This window comes from Apis laboriosa, unplaced genomic scaffold (genome assembly GCF_014066325.1).
Source record: "Apis laboriosa isolate Shangri-la unplaced genomic scaffold, ASM1406632v1 scaffold280_cov157, whole genome shotgun sequence".
Lineage (NCBI taxonomy): Eukaryota > Metazoa > Arthropoda > Insecta > Hymenoptera > Apidae > Apis > Apis laboriosa.
Genome location: NW_025222640.1, coordinates 617,152 through 636,199, shown reverse-complemented (window position 1 = coordinate 636,199; position 19,048 = coordinate 617,152). Strand labels below are relative to the sequence as shown.

At 30.9% G+C, this 19,048-nt stretch overlaps 2 protein-coding genes across 17 annotated transcripts in view; one reads left to right on the top strand and one right to left on the bottom strand.

Moving 5' to 3' along the window:
- The window catches only part of LOC122714115 (phosphatidylinositol 4-phosphate 5-kinase type-1 alpha-like), a 31,451-nt gene extending 20,448 nt beyond the window's left edge, over positions 1–11,003 (bottom strand). For 5 of the 15 annotated variants that reach the window (XR_006346579.1, XM_043935163.1, XM_043935152.1 and 2 more), the window contains exons 1-12: positions 10,588–11,003; positions 9,589–9,623; positions 8,040–8,168; positions 7,561–7,809; positions 7,271–7,423; positions 7,024–7,188; positions 6,722–6,937; positions 6,433–6,647; positions 6,207–6,342; positions 5,970–6,057; positions 2,229–2,291; positions 1,833–1,844 (exon numbers count right to left, since the gene is read on the bottom strand). Coding sequence is in view for 14 of the 15 variants with exons in the window: in XM_043935163.1 (XP_043791098.1) it covers positions 1,833–1,844; positions 2,229–2,291; positions 5,970–6,057; positions 6,207–6,342; positions 6,433–6,647; positions 6,722–6,937; positions 7,024–7,188; positions 7,271–7,423; positions 7,561–7,809; positions 8,040–8,168; positions 9,589–9,623; positions 10,588–10,699 (1,573 nt within the window). In the remaining variant the exon portion in view is untranslated. The remainder of the gene's footprint in view (positions 1–1,832; positions 1,845–2,228; positions 2,292–5,969; positions 6,058–6,206; positions 6,343–6,432; positions 6,648–6,721; positions 6,938–7,023; positions 7,189–7,270; positions 7,424–7,560; positions 7,810–8,039; positions 8,169–9,588; positions 9,624–10,587) is intronic. The other 10 variants (XM_043935155.1, XM_043935166.1, XM_043935158.1 and 7 more) reach the window with 8 other exon arrangements.
- A 5,012-nt stretch (positions 11,004–16,015) lies between these two features.
- Positions 16,016–19,038, top strand: LOC122714119 (synaptic vesicle glycoprotein 2B-like). Of its 2 annotated transcripts, none has more exons than XM_043935184.1 (11): positions 16,016–16,244; positions 16,334–16,552; positions 16,622–16,784; positions 16,848–16,969; positions 17,032–17,276; positions 17,398–17,546; positions 17,925–18,096; positions 18,178–18,292; positions 18,365–18,524; positions 18,599–18,726; positions 18,797–19,038. In XM_043935184.1, the coding sequence occupies exons 1-11, from the start codon at positions 16,172–16,174 to the stop codon at positions 18,850–18,852; spliced, it is 1,602 nt and encodes a 533-aa protein (XP_043791119.1). In that variant the 5' UTR covers positions 16,016–16,171; the 3' UTR covers positions 18,853–19,038. The 2 variants fall into 2 exon arrangements, with proteins under 2 accessions (XP_043791119.1, XP_043791118.1); XM_043935183.1 differs by having other exon boundaries at positions 16,328–16,552.
- Positions 19,039–19,048: the final 10 nt, after the last annotated feature.

The following is a 19,048-nucleotide window of genomic DNA, read 5'->3' as shown; positions in this document are numbered from 1 at the left end:
CGAATAAATGTTCAGAAACGTTCATTCGATCACGATCGACGAACATTTAATTATAATCGCTCGAACACGCGTAGCCACGGCCTCTAAAGGTTTTTATCAGACCGTATTGGCTTGTGTTCAGCTTTGATTAGAATCCAGACAACAAAGTTAATTAAAACGAGCCGCGATTCTCGATGTTATCTGGGAAAAATTATTCTGGTACTGGAGAAAAAACGATGATAGAATTCGACTCGCAACTACACATGTGAGCATCTTTGATTCAATTATCAATATTTTGTCTTTGAGATAAGAATAAATTTTCGAAAAACATATTCTTAACTCTTATAATTCTTTTTTTCACAGATCATTTATGAACCAATCAGAAGTTAAACTAATCGATTTCCACTTTTTATAACTATCTTAACTCTTACAAAGAGAATGCAAAAACTTTAGATTATCAATTTAATTTATATTTTAAATATTGATTTAGATTCATATAGATTTTATGATTTTGTTCGAAAAAATACCTAACACAGTAAAATATCAAGTTTCTTATAAGTTTCTAGATCTATCTCAAGAAAAATTAAGCGATTTTTTCGATAAGTTTATCAAGTTTTACTTTTGTATGGTTCATACGTTATCTAAAAATGTGCTTCATAACAAGATTTAATTCGTGGTTATTGTGATTAAGATCTGGACGTGTGAACATCATGTGTATACATATGTATTTTTAGACAAAAATATATTCCTAACGAAAATTCTGATATATGTCATCCAGATCGTGGGAGTGTTAAAATATTAAAAATCCGGACGCGACTATAAGCAGGGATTAGATATTTGTTCTTTAGATGCTTTTTGAAAGGAGAGTGACCTAGATTCGCGCAAAGAGATAGGGAAAAAAGGGTCATCGATCAAGAGTTGGGTAGTTATTTAGTGTACTTGAAAAATTGTGAACGTGTTGAAGCTTAAAAAAAAAAAAAAAAAAAAAAAAAAAAGAAGAAGAAGAAGAAGAGAAAGAGACAAGTGTGAGAAAATGATAACAACGAAGGAAGAGAATTCCAACCAGACATACAAAACTCACGATGCAAAAGCAGAGTGAAAATTGAAAAATCGATAAAAAAATCTCGATTATTTTTTCTTATAATTTTTGTACTCCGATTTTTTTTTGCCAATGATACAAGATATTCATATTCTCGGTATAAAAGACAAAAATATATTCGGAGTACATTTTGTACTATACAGTGGATAAAAATTGGGGAATGCAAATATCTAAAATTACATTTGTACGATTACGTTTATATACATGTGCTTGGGTAAAATATTGGAAAGATCGACTAAAGATAAGTGAGAAAGACAATCAAAGAAGCGTTGCAAGATGAAATCTTCGAATGTAAATATTATACTTGGAAAAGAATTTCGTGAAAGAAAAAAAGGGAGAATGAAATATTATTGGCATAATATTTGTGAGATTAAAGAAGTGAATCGGATAACAAGAAAACGAAAACAAGTTCAGAAAGATATTTCAAATTTACGAACAATAAGCATATCACAAAAGATCAGTGTTAAATATAATATTCAAGGAAACGCAATCTCATTCGAATTCGAAAGTGTTAAGATCAAGATTGAAAAAATAAAGAGTGAGAAAAATTAATAATTGCAAAAAAGAAAGCATTTTGCACTTACAATCTTTTCTATTTACAAATGTACACGTGTGATAACGCATCTACAATTACTATAAAAAAGATTGGTTTTACATGCCAAATAATGGACATAGGAGTGATGTATAAAAACCATTAATACTCTCAACGTTCTACGTATCAATTTCTACTTGAACTTGATATAGAAAAACTCACTTTGAGCAAAGACTGTATTTGCCAAAAAACAGAAAAGCATCTAAATTAGTAGAAATTCGACGAGATGCAAATAGAAAGAATTTTATAATTAATAGATTAGGAAACAAAGAAAGAAAAAAAAAAGAAAAAAGGGAAAAAAAATATTAAAGAAAAACATTAGCAACACGATAGATCGTGAAGCAATTCAAGGTATTCGAAGGAACAACAAACCAGATCGACACCAGAGATAGATTAAAAAGTATACGCATACAAGCAGATAAACGTTCGACGTTTATTTATCAAAGAGAAGTTAAAAAATTAAAAAAAAAAAGGCAAGAGAGAGAAATAAAAAAAAAAACAAACATACAACCATACAAAAATGGACAGACAGATGGACGAACAGACAGACAAAGTTACCTATGTAGCTGGTGACGAGGTTACGGAATTTGCGATGATTCCCCTTAATCTCAGGCAGGTCCACTTTTGGTATTCGATTTTCGAGTTTCGATCGGTAGCAGGTCAGATCAGGTCATTGGGGGTTGACACGAAAAGAAGTGCACGGGACACAAAAACATCAACATTTAGCTAACTCCGTACTTAAACATCTTTAATATATACCGGATTATTAAAACGATCGATAGATCATAGGGACTGCCGAGAATCAAAGTAGCAACACAAAGGAAAGCGGGGTTAATACGACGTTCTTGCCTCGATAGAATTAAAAAGATAGATAGATAGAAAGATAGAGAGAGAGAAAGAGAAGAAGAGAAAAGCGGCGATACAAGAATATCATTCTTGTGAATGATCTTGTGAATGAATTAATGATCAAATAAATAATTACAGTGTGTCATTTATTATATGTAACCTATCGCGAATTGATTTCCATTAAACGATATTAGTGACGTCTTATCGTGTCGGAAGTTCGATTATTCGAACTTTGATTTATATATATATTTCTTTGATCTTATATTTTTTATAAAATATTAAATTGTAAAACGACGATTTATATTTCTATCGTAAAAAGTATAAAAAGAATTTTAATTGCATCTTAAGATAATATCTCATATTTTTAGAATACGAATTAGTTAATATAAAGGGAAATGTGATTCTTTTTTTTGTTCGAATAATCTTAATTCCATCGTATGAGATGTCTGAAACAAGGTATTGAATACAAAAGTTAAGATGTCAAACAAGGGATGATCATTACCTGAAACAAAAGATTATCTACTAAAAGAAAAAAAAGAAAATAAAGGAATAGAAAATAAGAATTTTTCATATTATTTTTTTTAAAGATGGTGAAAGATATTGACAAAAAATCATCTTATTGATTCTTTTAATTTTTATAGATATCATCGTACTTTGATAATCACATCACAAAGTACAAATAGTGAAACGAATCGTGATTGAAACCCAAAACGTTAAAACGCAAACAACAAACACATTGCATGATACGTTATTTAACACAATACATAAAGTGTAACGCGAGATATGGTGCATAAAACAAAACTTTATAGATGATTCAATGGCTACAATGAAGAGAATGTGAATAATTACGATAGATGATGAGATAATATTTAAATAGTATTAATAATATGTTGCAGTAGCAGTAATAGTGGTGATGATAATAATAATAAGAAGAATATTAACCAGTGAAAAAAAAAATATCGATAGAAAATAGAGAGAAAAAAGAATAAATACAGAATGGTAAAGAAAAATATATAGAAAATATAAACGTAATATATACGGGTAGGCTTCATAAATGAAATGAAGTTGTAAACAGCGAAAATGTTTATTGCAAAATATATAAATATGTACATTGGTGTCCACGTTGAGCTAATAGCTGAATATTTTCACAATAAAAACGAACATGTGTCTACTTCTACCATTTTATACTACTCTCACACACTCTTTCTTTCTCTCTCGTGTACTCTCTCTGATACATCCATGCCATACTAACTAGCTTTGTCAAAATATACTCGACTGTACACTCCACGAAGACTCCTCTATGTTCATAATAGATCGCATAAAATTATTCGTAATTGTATAACAATATTTGATATTTAAAAATTATCATGATAAATGTATATAAAAATTTGTAATTTTTTTTTTTGGAACTATATACCATATAATAAATTTTTTATCTAATATCATAGAGAATAAAAATCATTTGTTAAAACAAAATCTTGTGCGATCTATAACATTGTTTCATTAGCAGGCTTTAGCAAATCATCAGTGATTGCTTTCTCGCGTGTTCATAAAATAGAAACTTCTGTGATCACGAGCCATTTACTATTCTGTAGTATTAGGAACGTGGGAATAGTTTTACAAAACTTTGGCACATTCGTACGTTAATAATGAAGGAACTTCGACGATGGAAAACTTGATTGAAAATCATTCGATACACGTATATATATGCTGTTCAAATTCTATTTATATAGGGACGGCTATGTCTCAATGGTAAAATATTATGAAATTCCCATTACAATAATACGCTCTTCACGGAAATTTTATATCCTTTATTATCGACCCGTTTTCCTTATGATTCGATTTTGATCGCTACTAGTGCTTCTCGAGATGCTTTCATTACGTACTTGTGCATAATTAGCAAATTTGTGCTCTATATTAGCGTGATTACTGGCAACAAAATACTCAGCTACGTATGTGGACACCAGTGGATTGGTTTGATTCTCATTAAATGAAATTTTTACTTACTAAACATCTCAAGATAAAACATGATTGTTTCGAAACGAAATGCAAAGTGAACAATGAAATCAATTATTGAAAAGAACAAAATAATAAATGAATCGAAGAACGTTATAAAACTGAACCAAAATAAACCTATCGAAAAAAATATGTGTGCCGTGTTAGCAATTAGTTACACCACAATACAAAACCCAAAAGTGACCAACTGACATTCAATAAACCCAGGATATTTGATCGATAGCATTGATTATCAAGGAAATGCAGGTATCCGAAAAATGGATATCGGGATAGCCAACTAGATTTTATAATTTTTGTATACTATACATGTGTGCATAAAACACATGGTTTGAAATAAAATTTCCTTTTAAAAAATTTCCTAAAAATCGATATGAGACGCAATCAATGCGTGCATAATTTTCGGATATCCGCACAGGATTTATCGCATTCTCTGCAGTCACTTAATTACCTTAAGTCACTATTACGATTATTAGAATTTTTCTGGACGGCTAAATTTGACTGTGATAAATGATTTTAGTAGAGAGAAATTGATATTCGCTCATTCTCGCTTCGAGCAGCTGTTTTTCGGTAAATAAAAAAATAGAAAATAAGATAAAAAAATAAAAATAAAGGAATGATATATAATATACGAATGAAATTGTTATGGAATAGAAGATTTACATAATCGAAGAATCCGCTGATTCGATATTGAACTTATCATGCATTAAGACAAAATAAAATAACGTTTCACTGAATCGAATAAATAAACTTAAACGATCAGTGATAGCGATTATATAATAAGGAAGCTAAAAAATATTTATCAATAATTCTAGCTTATAGCTTACAGCTCTATACAAACTGGAACCTTAAATAACAAGATTATTATGTCGCTACTTAATTGTAAATGGCAGAATTATACGCGTTAATATATAAGTACCATTCTTTTTTGAGCATTTTACCCCTTTGCATTTCAATTTTCCAAATTCTTCTTCACCCCTATTTCCCTATCCGTACATTTAAAATATGTTCCAAAGATTTTTTTTTCCCCCTTTCTTTTCTCTTTTTTTTTTTTTTTTTTTTTTTTTGTAAAACGTATTATGCGATAACATTGCATATAATTATATAATAATTATATAATATGTAGTTGAATCACAGTAATTGTTTCTATTACTATAAACAGAAAGATTTAATTAATCACGTTTAGCTGGCGATAAAAATATTTGACGTTATAATTTCTACTCTACTCTTAAAGCCTAAAATTTTTCTTGTACTTTATGCTTTACGAGATATAGCCAAATCGATTTGACGAAATAGGAGAAACGTCAGTCGATATTAATGAACTTAAAATATAATCGTAAGAACTTATTAAAAAATTGCTTACAAATTAAGAATGAGCTTTGTTCAATGTTAACATTGAGGTCAAATTTGTTAGAAGAGGTTGATTAGGATGGTACTTACGTGACGGTATCTTCTTGAATACTGTCTTCGCCATGAAATCTTGAAAACGTTGCGCGTAAAAACCTGGTCGATGTACTGACACGGTATCCTGCAAGCAAATACAATTTACATTCTTTAGAGTATACGAAACGCAATGAAAGAATGATTGTATATAATTTCAATGTGATCTGTATAATAAATAGAAATTAAATAATCAAAAATTAATAATTATAGAAAAAGAAGGATTGTGCAACTTACACCATCGTGTATCATCGATTTCCAAGTATGTTCCAATTTTTTCTTGAGCCTGTAACTTTGCAAAATATCAATAATACCAAGGAAAAGTAACAGGCGTTCACCACGAGCATTACGAGCAGGAATTCCACCTGGACTGCTAGGAATACGAACATAATTAAAATCACGTTATGAGAGCACTCGTTTTGTATATAATCGTGACACAAGGAAATAAAAATATGATACTCACGGTACATCGTCCTCTTCGTCTATGGGCTCGCTTTCAGCCTGAATACTTTCCATAGCGGTACTGTGCGCAACTAACCTTTGTCGATTTATACTCCGCGATCGGTTTAGAGCGCTAGCTCCTATTCTATCATCTCGTTCTGCTTGAATGAATCCTGCACTCTCACCTCCAACTTCACCAACTTCTTCCTCTGCACTCGTTAATAATCTTTGTTCCTGCTATAATAACAAAAATTGTATATTATACTGTTACAGATAAATTAAAATATTTTCTTTATTTTCGTAATATTTACCGTTTTCTCTCTTGCAGCCTGGTCAAGATTATGAATACCAACGAGCAAAGAGTAATCCATAATTTTAAAGCTTTCTAAAACTCGACAATCTCTTTGAATAGTTTTCACTAGAGCATTATATGTATCCGCTTCCAAAAAAATCCCTTCCGGATGATGTTCCATAAAATCTAAATCTTTATATGTTGGAGAGTTTTTAGATCTTTCTAATTTCGATGCCTGTGGATCAAATGTATATTTCATAAAATTTGTTTAAAAAATAGATATTATTAGAAAATTAATATAAATATCGGAAAATTATGAACCTTTCTTTTGTATGTCGATCCTTTTAAATCATACTTCTGGTGTAGTTTCACAGATGAGGGTAAAAGATTATTCATAGCAACTAATCTAACATTTTTACTATTACACCGATAGCAGTATAACCCAAAGAATTTTGGCAATAATGTCCTTGGATTTTGATTTAGATTCTATAGATAAAAATGATCCTCTTCATATTTTAAATTTCTCAATATAAAATCACTGAATATTTAAAAAGATATTAAAGCTCACCATATAATATCCTGGAAGAAGTGTCTGCAAAAATTCTCCTTCCTTATGTTGTACAGTCTTTATGATGAATTCATCATCATCTGTTAGATAAAAGATACTTCCACTAGCTCCGGGATTCGATAATTCACGTAATGGAGCGCTACACATTGACATCTGAATATTCAAATGATATTGTTAAATATCATTGTTGATTAGATGAAAAATTGATTGTTTTCTTTTGTAATTCTTTTATGAAGGAGAAAGAAACATATTTATATACAAATATAGAATTATTATATATATGAAATTACCAAAAAGTCGTCCGGTTGAATACCGAAGAGATCCCGAAAATAACGAAATGCAATGGGTGCGTAATTTTTGAACTTAAACTCGGAAAAATGATGAGCCGGAGTATGATTAGATCCTTCGCTTGGGAAATTTGTCGTTTCTACAGTCATGAAATCTTGCATCAATAGATCACGTTCTGGTTTACTGGCCAAACCACCAACCGCATGTTGAATACCTAACTGGATGGATCCCATAATTTGTGTCGTTTGAATCTAAACAATTGACATATAAGAATATTTAATTTATTCTTGAATTTAATATTTCATTTCTTTAATATACTATTAAAGATCATCAATGATAACTTTTCATTATTATTTACATTCATATTTTTTTGAGTTATTAGAGAGAAGAATAAATAAATACATTTATTTATCATAATTTTTTATTTCATCAAATTATTAACGGAATAATAAGCCATCGTAGTATATTTACTATAATATACCTTTTTGTACGTAATTTCACCTCCCACTCCAACTCTTCTATGGCCAATCTTTCTCTCCCGTTCTGATTTGTTCCTTGATACCCCCGAAGAGGTTTTGGGCCCGATGGTGCCATGTTGCACTACCGAATTCTAGAAAGAATATACAATTATCAATACAATCTTAACGAGTGTGACATTAAGAAATTGTGACATTTTTAGTATAAAAATTCTTAAAAAGAAAAAAAATTCATTCACAACTACGTTTAATTACGGAACTACACTTCAATCAATAAAAAAAGTATTAATATTAAAATTAGTATTAAAATAGTATATAAAAAAGTATTAATATTAAAATTTTAATAATTTCAAAATAACAGATCAATGAAAAATTTCAAATAATTACTCTTTTGGGCAATTATATTATATTATTTTAAAATTATTTATTTTATTCGCGTTTGTGTTCTGTAATATGTCAAGAAAGTTTCTAAATTTTACTCGACTTGAGTAAATGAAAACTCCGATCCAATATCCCGTTGAATGTTTATTGTTCACCGAGCCACGGGAGGAAACACCCGAAGAAGAAATACACGGGCATGCGTCATTCGGATGAATAATTACACAACTATTCTCGCTTCTAAAAATCATGGCATAACGCATCTGAATATCTCAAATTGAACTCGAACATCTTATTGTATCGAATCAATATTTCAAAATAATTACATGTTTGTTCTATAAAGTTTCGATACATGATAATATGAATGACGATTAATTGATTTAAAAAATGCGTTATATATCAATGATCTTATATATCAATGATCATCGCGATATAAATCGATTAACGCGTGTTGAGACGAAAATAGAATCGACCTCAACGATCAAATTATCGAGTGAATCAAACGAATGATCAATAGTTATATAGAAAATCAAGGAATCAATGCACCTTGTATCGTTGGATTGTTGTTCAGAGAGAACGCGGTAAAATTATCGAGTGAAACAATGAATTTGAATGAAGTGAATGTGTGAAAAATGCAAGAATAATGCAGAGATAGCGAGGATTTTTCTTATATAACATTCACTTGTATCTATGAAGCATAGTTCCGTATCTAGTAATATTATTCTGTTACCGAATTTTTATTCTTTTTGTTTTAAAATAAAGTGCACGGCTTTGAAGTGTTTAAACATGTACGCACGTTATACAAATAACGAGAGTGTTGTTTTATGCAACATTCTATTATATTCATATGTGCACATTAGTTTTAAATAAATAAGGATATGGTAGAAAAATATAAAACTATTCATTTTACATATATAAACAATTTTATATATTTAACAATTATTAAATTTACAAATAAATAAATCAAAAAATCATTAAAATAATGCAGCCTCAAGAATTTCGATAAATATGCCTACGTAAAACTGTTTATTAGTTATCTCTTTCTCTCGTCGGACGTATATGGAGTCGAATGTACAAGTGTCAATATTAATATCTATATATATCCGTGCATGGAACAGTTCTTCTCAATTATCACCATATCTAAGCGAAATATGTAGAATTGTGTTTTTTACTTACGTCAAGTGTTGTCACTTTATCCCCTGTAGATTTATCTGTAACACATTAAAAATAACGTGTTTGTTACACAAAATAAGATCATATAACACTTGACTTCTATATACACGATAATATATATTATATATATATATATATATATATACATTACGTAGTAGCCGAACGAACGAAAGTCCCGTTTCTAATGCTAGAATTGGAGGGATGCAAACGCATGCAAAGAAAAAATCGCACGTTTAAAGTGACCGGTCGAGTCAATCGTATGTATTCCCGGAAAGAAGCGAGAAAGTGGAACGTTAACCGAGTTCAAAAACGAAAGTCGTGCCACGCTGATTGCGGTGTGGATTCACTATTGCACATGTGTCTCGATACCGTTATTCCCGTTATCATTAAATTTCAGTCCTTGATCAAGGCGTTTACCATAGCTTCATTCAACTTTTCTGTTTGAAAATGTCGTTGAAAACTTTCGTTACAATGTTAACAAATTTTCGAGCTTTATTCACATTCTATCAGACTTTTCAATAAAATCAATTTCAGTTGAAATATGAAAGAAAAAGGAAAAAAAATTCATATATATTTTCGAAGTGTCAACAATGATTTATATATCGTTTAATGAAAGAAGGGAAAAATTAAAAGAAATAAGAATTTCTTATACATTTTTTACAAGGTTAACATTACTATATAGTGCAATGGGTGACACCCATCAGCTGTCAAATAACGAAATGGATTAATCACAGTATAACTCTGAAAGAGCATACACTGTTTGTTCGGTTGCCGACTTAACAAAGGACGGAACGCGGGCATGCGGAAGCGAAATGAAAATCCGATCGGCCACAATCGATCGATCACGCCTATCTTTCCGTCGTGTCTCGCAGCACAAATCCCTTAACACCAAAAGAAACGATGCTCGCGTTATAGTCGTCTGGAACCGTGCTATTTTTATAGGTTAGGTCGTGACACTTGGTCAAAACGACGAAGAATTTAACAAAGGTAAGGGCTACTCACTGTCCTCGTCCGTGTACTGTTCCGGTCGGAGATGATCCTCTGTGACCTGTACCGGGCCAGTGAAGCTTGTCTCAACCACTTCAATCACGTCCACATTGTCGCCCGAAGCCATTTTGTACGTACGTGCCTTCTTTCAATCCACCGAGCGCACTGACTCACGTACGACGACGACGATCTTCCTGACAGTTTCGCGAAGGCGCCTTCTCTGTCGTCGCTTTATACGGCAGCATCTTTCGAGTTCGAGAAACACGGCACATTCAGGCCGACGCATACGTAATATGCACTTCTTTATGGAACATTTTTCATTTCACTCGCGTGTCGACCATTTCACTTCGATAGAGAAAAAAATGTCAATGATATACAGCCTTAAAGGCTCTCCAGCTCCGGGCTGAGAACACCCACGAACCTCGAGAGCGCCTCCGGCCTCCCTGCTATTCGTCTATTGACCGGACGCCATCTTGTTCCGATTTTAACACCATCTTACGACAAAATTTGAAACTATACGTGCCTCGAGGCGCCTCTATTGCAATCACGTATTTTAACGATTTATTATCTACGCATTTTTATATATGATTAAGAGTTATCGATTTAGTAATTCAAAAAGAGCATTAACATAAAGAAAATATCAAATAATTATTGTTATAAATAAAAATTTTATTAAAAATTTTTTTTGCAATTTTTACCAGCAGTAGATTGATAGATGAAGATATTTTTTCATCGGAAAATTACGAATATAACTCGATGACTATATTCAGCTTGAAATAGAGATTATTTCATGAATCAGAAACAGAAAAAAGTATAGAAAACTAATGACGAAGTGTAACGTTATATAAATAATGGTGAAATTTCGCGTGCCTGTCTGCGTATCTTTTATCAATGAACCCATAAACACGATATTGAACGACATTGAGGATTACGATAAAGTCATTATGCATACGAGATTAGTATTGAATGCAATTTATATCATTAGCTATAATCTTTTATATTTTATGTTGTATGATTTCGAAAACACGCAACATTCTATTTTAATTTCTATTTACAAATAAAAATTTCGTATATTTATGCTTCTAAATTTATAACACTGAACATAACAGTAGAGAGTAACGATATCGATCTCGAAATTAATCAAGACTTGTATATTCAGTCACGCGATGAAGACATAAATTCTAAGTCTATTGTAAAGTCAATTTTTGATTTTATCAAACGTTAATATTCAATATAAATGAATATTATGAATAATATGCTTTTAAAAGTAAGAATTTTATTATATATTTACGAATAAAAAAAGTATATATACATATATTTACTACATTTATCTAAAAATCATGCGAAATCATTTCAGTTATATCATGGTTAAGTGGCCTTACGACAAAGTTCAGGTACAAAGATTAATCCTCACGACCATTATTGGCTTAATTTCGTTTGGAATATTTAAGGGTCACTTGAAATACGAAGAACAAGTAATTAAACATTTATTCCGTATAACAAAATTACTTCATACCTGTATTATAACTGATTAATCACCGATTCTTAAAAAAAAGCAATGTGCATCAAGAACAAAACATAGCGTATCATACAAATTTAACCAAGTTATGAATCATCGTTCGATTTAATTGTTGGCAAGCTGCTTTATCGGAATAACTCGCTAACACTCGTATCATTAATTCATAGCGTCGAGTTCGCTCATTAGGGTGCACATTGATCGTGTAAAGTGTTTCACATAAAAGATTTCGCTTAATACGCGGCTAGATGAGAGAGATTTATGACGGTCAATGCACAATTAATTATCATACCGATGAAACTTTCTTGAGAGTTCGGTGTTCCCTTGGTATTTCTCCTCGTTTCACGTGCTTCCTTGCTCACGTGTATAAAATCTTACACGCCCCAGCGTGGTTGCATCGCCGATGCGTGTTCAGATATCGGATGTTCATATCACGCGATGCGTTGTACCTATTCGACTGGCGATTTATATGTATATTGCTCCTGTGGAACGACAATTAATAACATTTTCACAATACGCGTAACGACACGTACGAGACATTCGAATTTCAATCGAGTACAACGGGGTCAAAAAGCGGTTTGATATCAATTAACGACACGAAACGGAAATGTTGAATATGCTTCACAAATTTTTTCGCGGCAATTCGATAGAAAACAAGTGATTACAAAAGAAATGTATGAACGCTAGTTATCTTTGCTTCGTGGCAATTAACCTCTTTTAGAATAATTGTGCGATGACTTAACGTTTCTATGAAAGTACACGGTGTCGCGTTGTACTATCGATCCAAGGCGTGAAACGATTAATTTTCAATGTTGTTACGAAGGAAACACATAGCCGATACAAATCTTCTTATCGGATACAAGTCGCATCATCGTTTTCTCCGTCTCTGACCGAGTTCCTTGGGATAAAAATTGATTATCCTGACGTACGATTTCTGCTTATATTAATCGTCCTTTACCGCTACGAATCCCGCTAGATTCGATGCCGGAAAGATCGCAAACATTAGATCGAAATCAAACGTGCGCCGTTGAATAACAGAAACCATTTCTTACCGCGGTTAAATGGCAAGTATGCGTATTAAACCCAGGAACGCGATAATGCTCGTGTATATATGTGCATATCCATGATACTTGCCTGTCTTCTCTACACATAAGCGCGAAAGGAAAAGAAAAAGGAAAAAGAAAGGAAAGAAGGAAAGATCGCAGCATTTCCTGTGCCCTCGATCGAACGTGTTCCTCTCGTTTCATATTAAGATATGTGTACGTGTTAGTCTGCCATGTGATATTATGAAATTCCTTGGCTTTGATTATTAAGCCATCGATATTTAAACTGGCCAATCAACTATTATCCTAATTAATTTTTATCCTAATTAGAAAAAAAGAGCATAATTATGCATATACGCACTTGCGTACGAAAAATTCTCATTTCTCGCTTTAAATTCAGGAATCGTAGCGGAATAGCTTAAAAAGTAGGTCACGAAACATCGATTCCAACGAGTTTTAAAACAAAAAATTTTAATTAATCCATAGTAACGAGCTTCGCGTTCTTGCGACTAAATGACCTTGTAATTATTTTCAATCAAGGTGTCGAAGTACATGCACTCGTTGGAATATCGACAGGAGGAAGTACAGTGCAACGGCAATCAATTTAATGAAGAAACAAAAAATGATTCTTCGTCTTTATCGTCAGATACGACTCAAAAACCAAAAGAAAAATAATGGAATCGTATTATTGATTTGATTGTAGTAATAATTAGATTTAATATTTTAATATTTATTTGATATTAAGAAATGTACTTGTGGGAGTTTCTGAATAAAAATTAAATTATAAGAAATTGTGTTATCATTATATATAATAACACGTCTACTAATGCGATTAACAGATCACGTGCATATATGTACACATTCTAACGAAATGAAGAGAAATTTTATTAGAGATTTATTTCGGTAAATATGCACATTTGCAGACGATGAGTGTACAAGTGAAAATTCATTTGTATTAGTTAAATATGCTTAAGATTTAACGTTTCGAAAGCAAACTATTATACATGGAGAAAAAAAGAACACATTAGAATACATTAGAAATTTAGATAACATTTAACAATCAGATTATATTAATCATTTTCATCAGAAATACTATCGGAAAAATTGTTAGAATTATTGAGAAATATCAAAGATCGAAATAATTGTTACGAGAAATGAAAGGGAAAGGAAAGAAGGATAGAACTTTGGCAACAATTCGGTGAAACGTTAAAATTCTTACAATTTTTTGGATTCTTTTTCGTATCATCAATCGAGATTCTCGTGAGAACAATGGCTACTAATTTCGCAGGAGCTTCAATCGTTTTCAACGAATATCTGGCCGTTGGTATCGCGGACATAAGGTCAGGGTGGACATGATATTTCCTGTATCGGCCCAAGACAAAAGAACAAAAGTTGCTGTCAAAATACGCGAAGCGTGTAAGTTACCGCGATTTAAAAAAAATAACTACAATTTGTTGATCGTTAACGCGAAGTTATTCAACTGCATTGCTAATTATCCTGAACAAAGCATTCTTTTTGTTTGTTCCCTATTCTTTTTACCAGGAGAAAATTCATTTCTGAAAATATTTTGTACTCATTTTGATTATAACGTATAATTTATAGATTTTGAATTTCAATTTTTCCATTTCATTTGTGCAATCATTTATCTGAATGTGCACAATATATGATTACGTTCTGATTTAGTGCCAACGTGATATCAACTCTTAAGGTAAATTTTGCAAAATGATCTAACATGATCAAAACATAAAAACAAGTTATGTTTGTATTTGTTTGTTGAAATTTTCATTTTTAAAATTGAGAAGAAAATATTACATGATTTCAGTAACGTTTGAAGAAATCTCACTTATAGATTAGATTCTATAATAAAGAAGAGATTGAAACATTTTTTGAATAGCTAATTCAATATAAGAATTCTTAATTTAAATAATAATAATAATAACGACAAAGGAGAAGACGAGAACAAATAGAAAAAAATAAAACAAAAATAAAACAAAAATAATAAAAAAAATATAAAAAAAAATAATAAAACAAAGAAAATTGGAATAAAAAATTGTATAATTATAGTTTCGCGATATTAACTTATATTTATATTGATTTTTATCGTGAATATATAATTCAAATAGTTATAAGAAAATTATCATCAATATATTTTATTACAATTTATTTTTTATTTTTTAATTAAAATAGATATTTTAAATCTTTTTGAATCCATCTGATTTTACATTTACAAATTAGAATGAGTTTTAATAATCTTGCAATAACCTTTAGATAACATATTAAAAACTATATTGATTATTAATCATTTTTAAACGATTTTTAAGCGATTTCAAAATAATCCTAATCTAAATTACTTTGAATTAATGTATTTCGATCAGTTTAGGATAACCTTGATTTCAATGACCTGATTTCTTTAGAATATGTTTTTTAGAATATTCTTATAAATATGTAATTTTATAGAATTCAGATATAGAATTCAGATTGTGACGATATAAAATTTTTATATTATTTTAAATACGAAAAATAATATAATTAATTCGGATTATAAAAGGAAATAAGGATTTACAAAGAATTCAACGTAGATAATAGAAGGTAATGTTTTAATTTTGCATCGCGATAATTTTATTTTTCTTAATATTCTTGCATAAATTAAAGAAAAAGCTGTAATTGATAATGCATAAATTTTATAATTATTTTAAAATAAAACAAATCTTTTTATAAAATTTATCACTTATTAATTGATCTATGTTATTACTACGTTACGACTACGTCAATGATAATGTAACGTTGGTGATAAATTATTTTTTTTACGAGATAAAATTATTTGTGAATATCTTAACTATTGCTTGTGTCACGGTAACACTTCGTGTAGTTTACATCAGTTCGCTCAATTTAAATCATTGTGAGATATGGTGTATCTCCGACAATTAAATCCAGAAACGACTAATAAAGGCGTATACAACATTACGAGAAGCAAGTTTCAAGCGAGTTTCGCATTGTGTAAATCATTTAAAATCACGGACAATCTGATAAAATTACAAGAATGTCGAACGAACGTACAATTAGTATCGTCACTCTTCCAGATAAACCAACAGAAGAGAATAAAATTGATTCAAGTGAGACTTTTCTTCAGAAAAAAATAAATATTTTAATTATAACACACGAAAAGATTTTTCGTAAAGAAATTTTATTTGTAAAGCAACAGATATAGAAAATAAAACGAAGAAGTCCGCAAATTTCGAGAGAGCCATTACCGCAGCTGGTTATGGAAAGTTTCAGTATTTCCTTCTTCTATCAATTATTCCTGTATCATGGTCAACAAGCCTCAACACTTCCAGTGTTGGGATCATTCTTCCTTCTGCAGAATGCGATCTACAAATAACTTTCTATCAGAAGGGTGTCCTAACCGCTATCGTATACGTAGGTTCGTATATTCTCATCTTTTCACGCGCGAAGATACTTTATTCTAATATTATACGTTGGATTATTTTAGGAATGGTCTGCAGCGGTCCTCTATGGGGTTATATAGCGGATATCAAAGGTAGAAGAACCGTTTTCCTCTTCGGTTATCTAGCTGACGGTATATGTAATATTTTGTCAGGATTATCGCAAAACTTTTGGATGCTGTTATTCTTTAAATTCCTTAGCGGTTTCATGTAAGTTCGAAAGAGATCTTAATCTTATTATTAAAGATAACAATAATAATTATCTCACGTCAGTATAAGCGGTCCTCATGCTTCCATCGTGGCGTACTCTTCTGAATTCTATGGAGACAAAGGAAGAGGGAAAATACCATTGCTGATCGGTTTCAGCATCACACTTGGAAATATCGTGAGCTCAGGTACGATATATACGACAGATTGTAAAACATTTATTTACGAGTTGTATCATTTCATCTTATAGCGCTCGCGTTGATCATCATTCCTCAAAAGTGGTCCATCGTTCTTTGGGACGGAGCATTTGTCTACAATTCTTGGAGATTTTTCTTATCTGCCTGTAGTATACCAATATTGATCGGTGTTGTTTGTCTCTTCATGTTTCCGGAAAGTCCAAAGTTTCTCATGTCGCAGGATCGTATGGACGATGCGTTGAAAGTTTTCCAGAGGATTTACAGCATAAACACGGGAAAACCGGAGGAAGAATATCCGGTGAGAATATCCTATGGAATGATTATATTAATAGATTGCTACGATTTTTTCTGAATGATTTAAGTATATATATTTTTCAAAAAAAATAATTAAATCTATATGATGACGATTTATATTTAAGATTCAATATTTACAAAACGATCCTCCTTCCACGGAAGAATCGAGTAATGCTGATCACGATGGAAATATGAAGAAGAAAGCAATTTTCACCAATCCGTATTTGTCTCGACTTTTTTCGGTCATTGTCATGCAATTTGGGTCAATGTTTGCGTAAGTGTTCTCTTTTATTACCTATATTAATAATTACTTATGGTATATAATAGTGTTATTTTAATTTCTAAAAATGTTGACTGTTATTAAAAATCAATTAAGATATCAAAAACTAAATTCTAAATTCTTCAGTATGTGATATGACGAGTGCTCGCTTTATCTATATAAATACGTTGTTATATAGATCATCGTAATAAAGGAACGAGAAAACGGATAAGTATATGACGTTTACCAGTGATATGACGTAAAACGGAGATAAATAAATCCACAAAACGTGAGAAACAAAGTGAAGAAATAATAATCTTATCAAAAAATAGCATTCCAAAAAAAGCAAGTAATAAATTAAATTTGTAATTATTCACTTTTTGTATTTTATAGAACCAACACGTTTCGATTGTGGCAACCCCAATTGTTCACGATTCTAGAAAATTTCGATCCATTGAATTACAATCTAACAGCAGAACACGAATCTACATTTTGCGAAATTTTGGATTTCTCAACCTCTTTGAGTGCTTCTGAAAACACTGTAGAAAACGCGACGTGTAAAAACGTAGGATGATTCTTACAATTTTTAACGAATTTAATTCTGTATTTACATCATTACATGATATTATTTTTTGTATGATTCTAGATTGTTGTCAACGAGTCTGTTTACGTGAACACAATCATTATATCTACTTTAGGAAGCTTTTTTCTTCTCTCAAGTAGCTTCATATTGAATTACTTGAGATACAAAATCTTATTAGGTAAGAATTCGTCATATGATTTTGTAATATAAATTAATTTAATAACGATAATATTGATATTGTTGATTGCAGTTATTTGTTACGGAATATCGTTAATATGTATAATTAGTCTCTATTGGTCGTCTAATTCATTATTAACGTTATTGTTGTCAAGTTTCTTCATTGGATTCACGAATAATACTCAAAATATCATTATTTCTGCAACTGTCATCATGTTCCCAACCTCTTTAAGGTTAAATATAATAAATATCCAAATTGAAATTTAAGAATATAAGATAGAATGAAAATTTTTCTTTGAAAAACTAGGACGATCGCAGTGAGTTTCGTAATGATGGTTGGAAGGATAGGATCGATCTGTGGAAATATTCTTTTCCCAATTCTTCTGGCGCAAGGATGCTTTGTACCGATGATCCAGTTGGCGTGCTTCATATTATGTAAGCCATTCTCTCTTCCAATCGTTTCGTATCATCTTTTTTCTAAAATACTATAATTCTTCTCTTGCAGTTTGTTCTATTTTAACGTGTTATCTACCCTTGTCCAAAAAGGGAGCGAAAAAATAAGAAAAGTCTCGAATTTTATTTTCGTTCACTTTTGAATACTCGAAACGATTTTTCAAACTCTCTACATATATTAATCTTATACATTATATATTAATATAAAATTTAAAAGCAATTCAATCAAAGGTCGAAAGTGTGTAAAATAAAATAGATTTATTACGTGACTCGAATAAATCGTCAATAAAGGAGTTTCCATTTC

What these genes read in the sequence shown, in the direction of transcription:
- LOC122714119 (XM_043935183.1), top strand. Translation starts at nt 16,172, where the DNA reads ATGTCGAACGAACGTACAATTAGTATCGTCACTCTTCCAGATAAACCA. An exon ending in AGAGAATAAAATTGATTCAA is followed by an intron (nt 16,245 to 16,327) that starts GTGAGACTTTTC and finishes TTATTTGTAAAG; the next exon opens with CAACAGATATAGAAAATAAA. An exon ending in GAGATACAAAATCTTATTAG is followed by an intron (nt 18,293 to 18,364) that starts GTAAGAATTCGT and finishes TGTTGATTGCAG; the next exon opens with TTATTTGTTACGGAATATCG.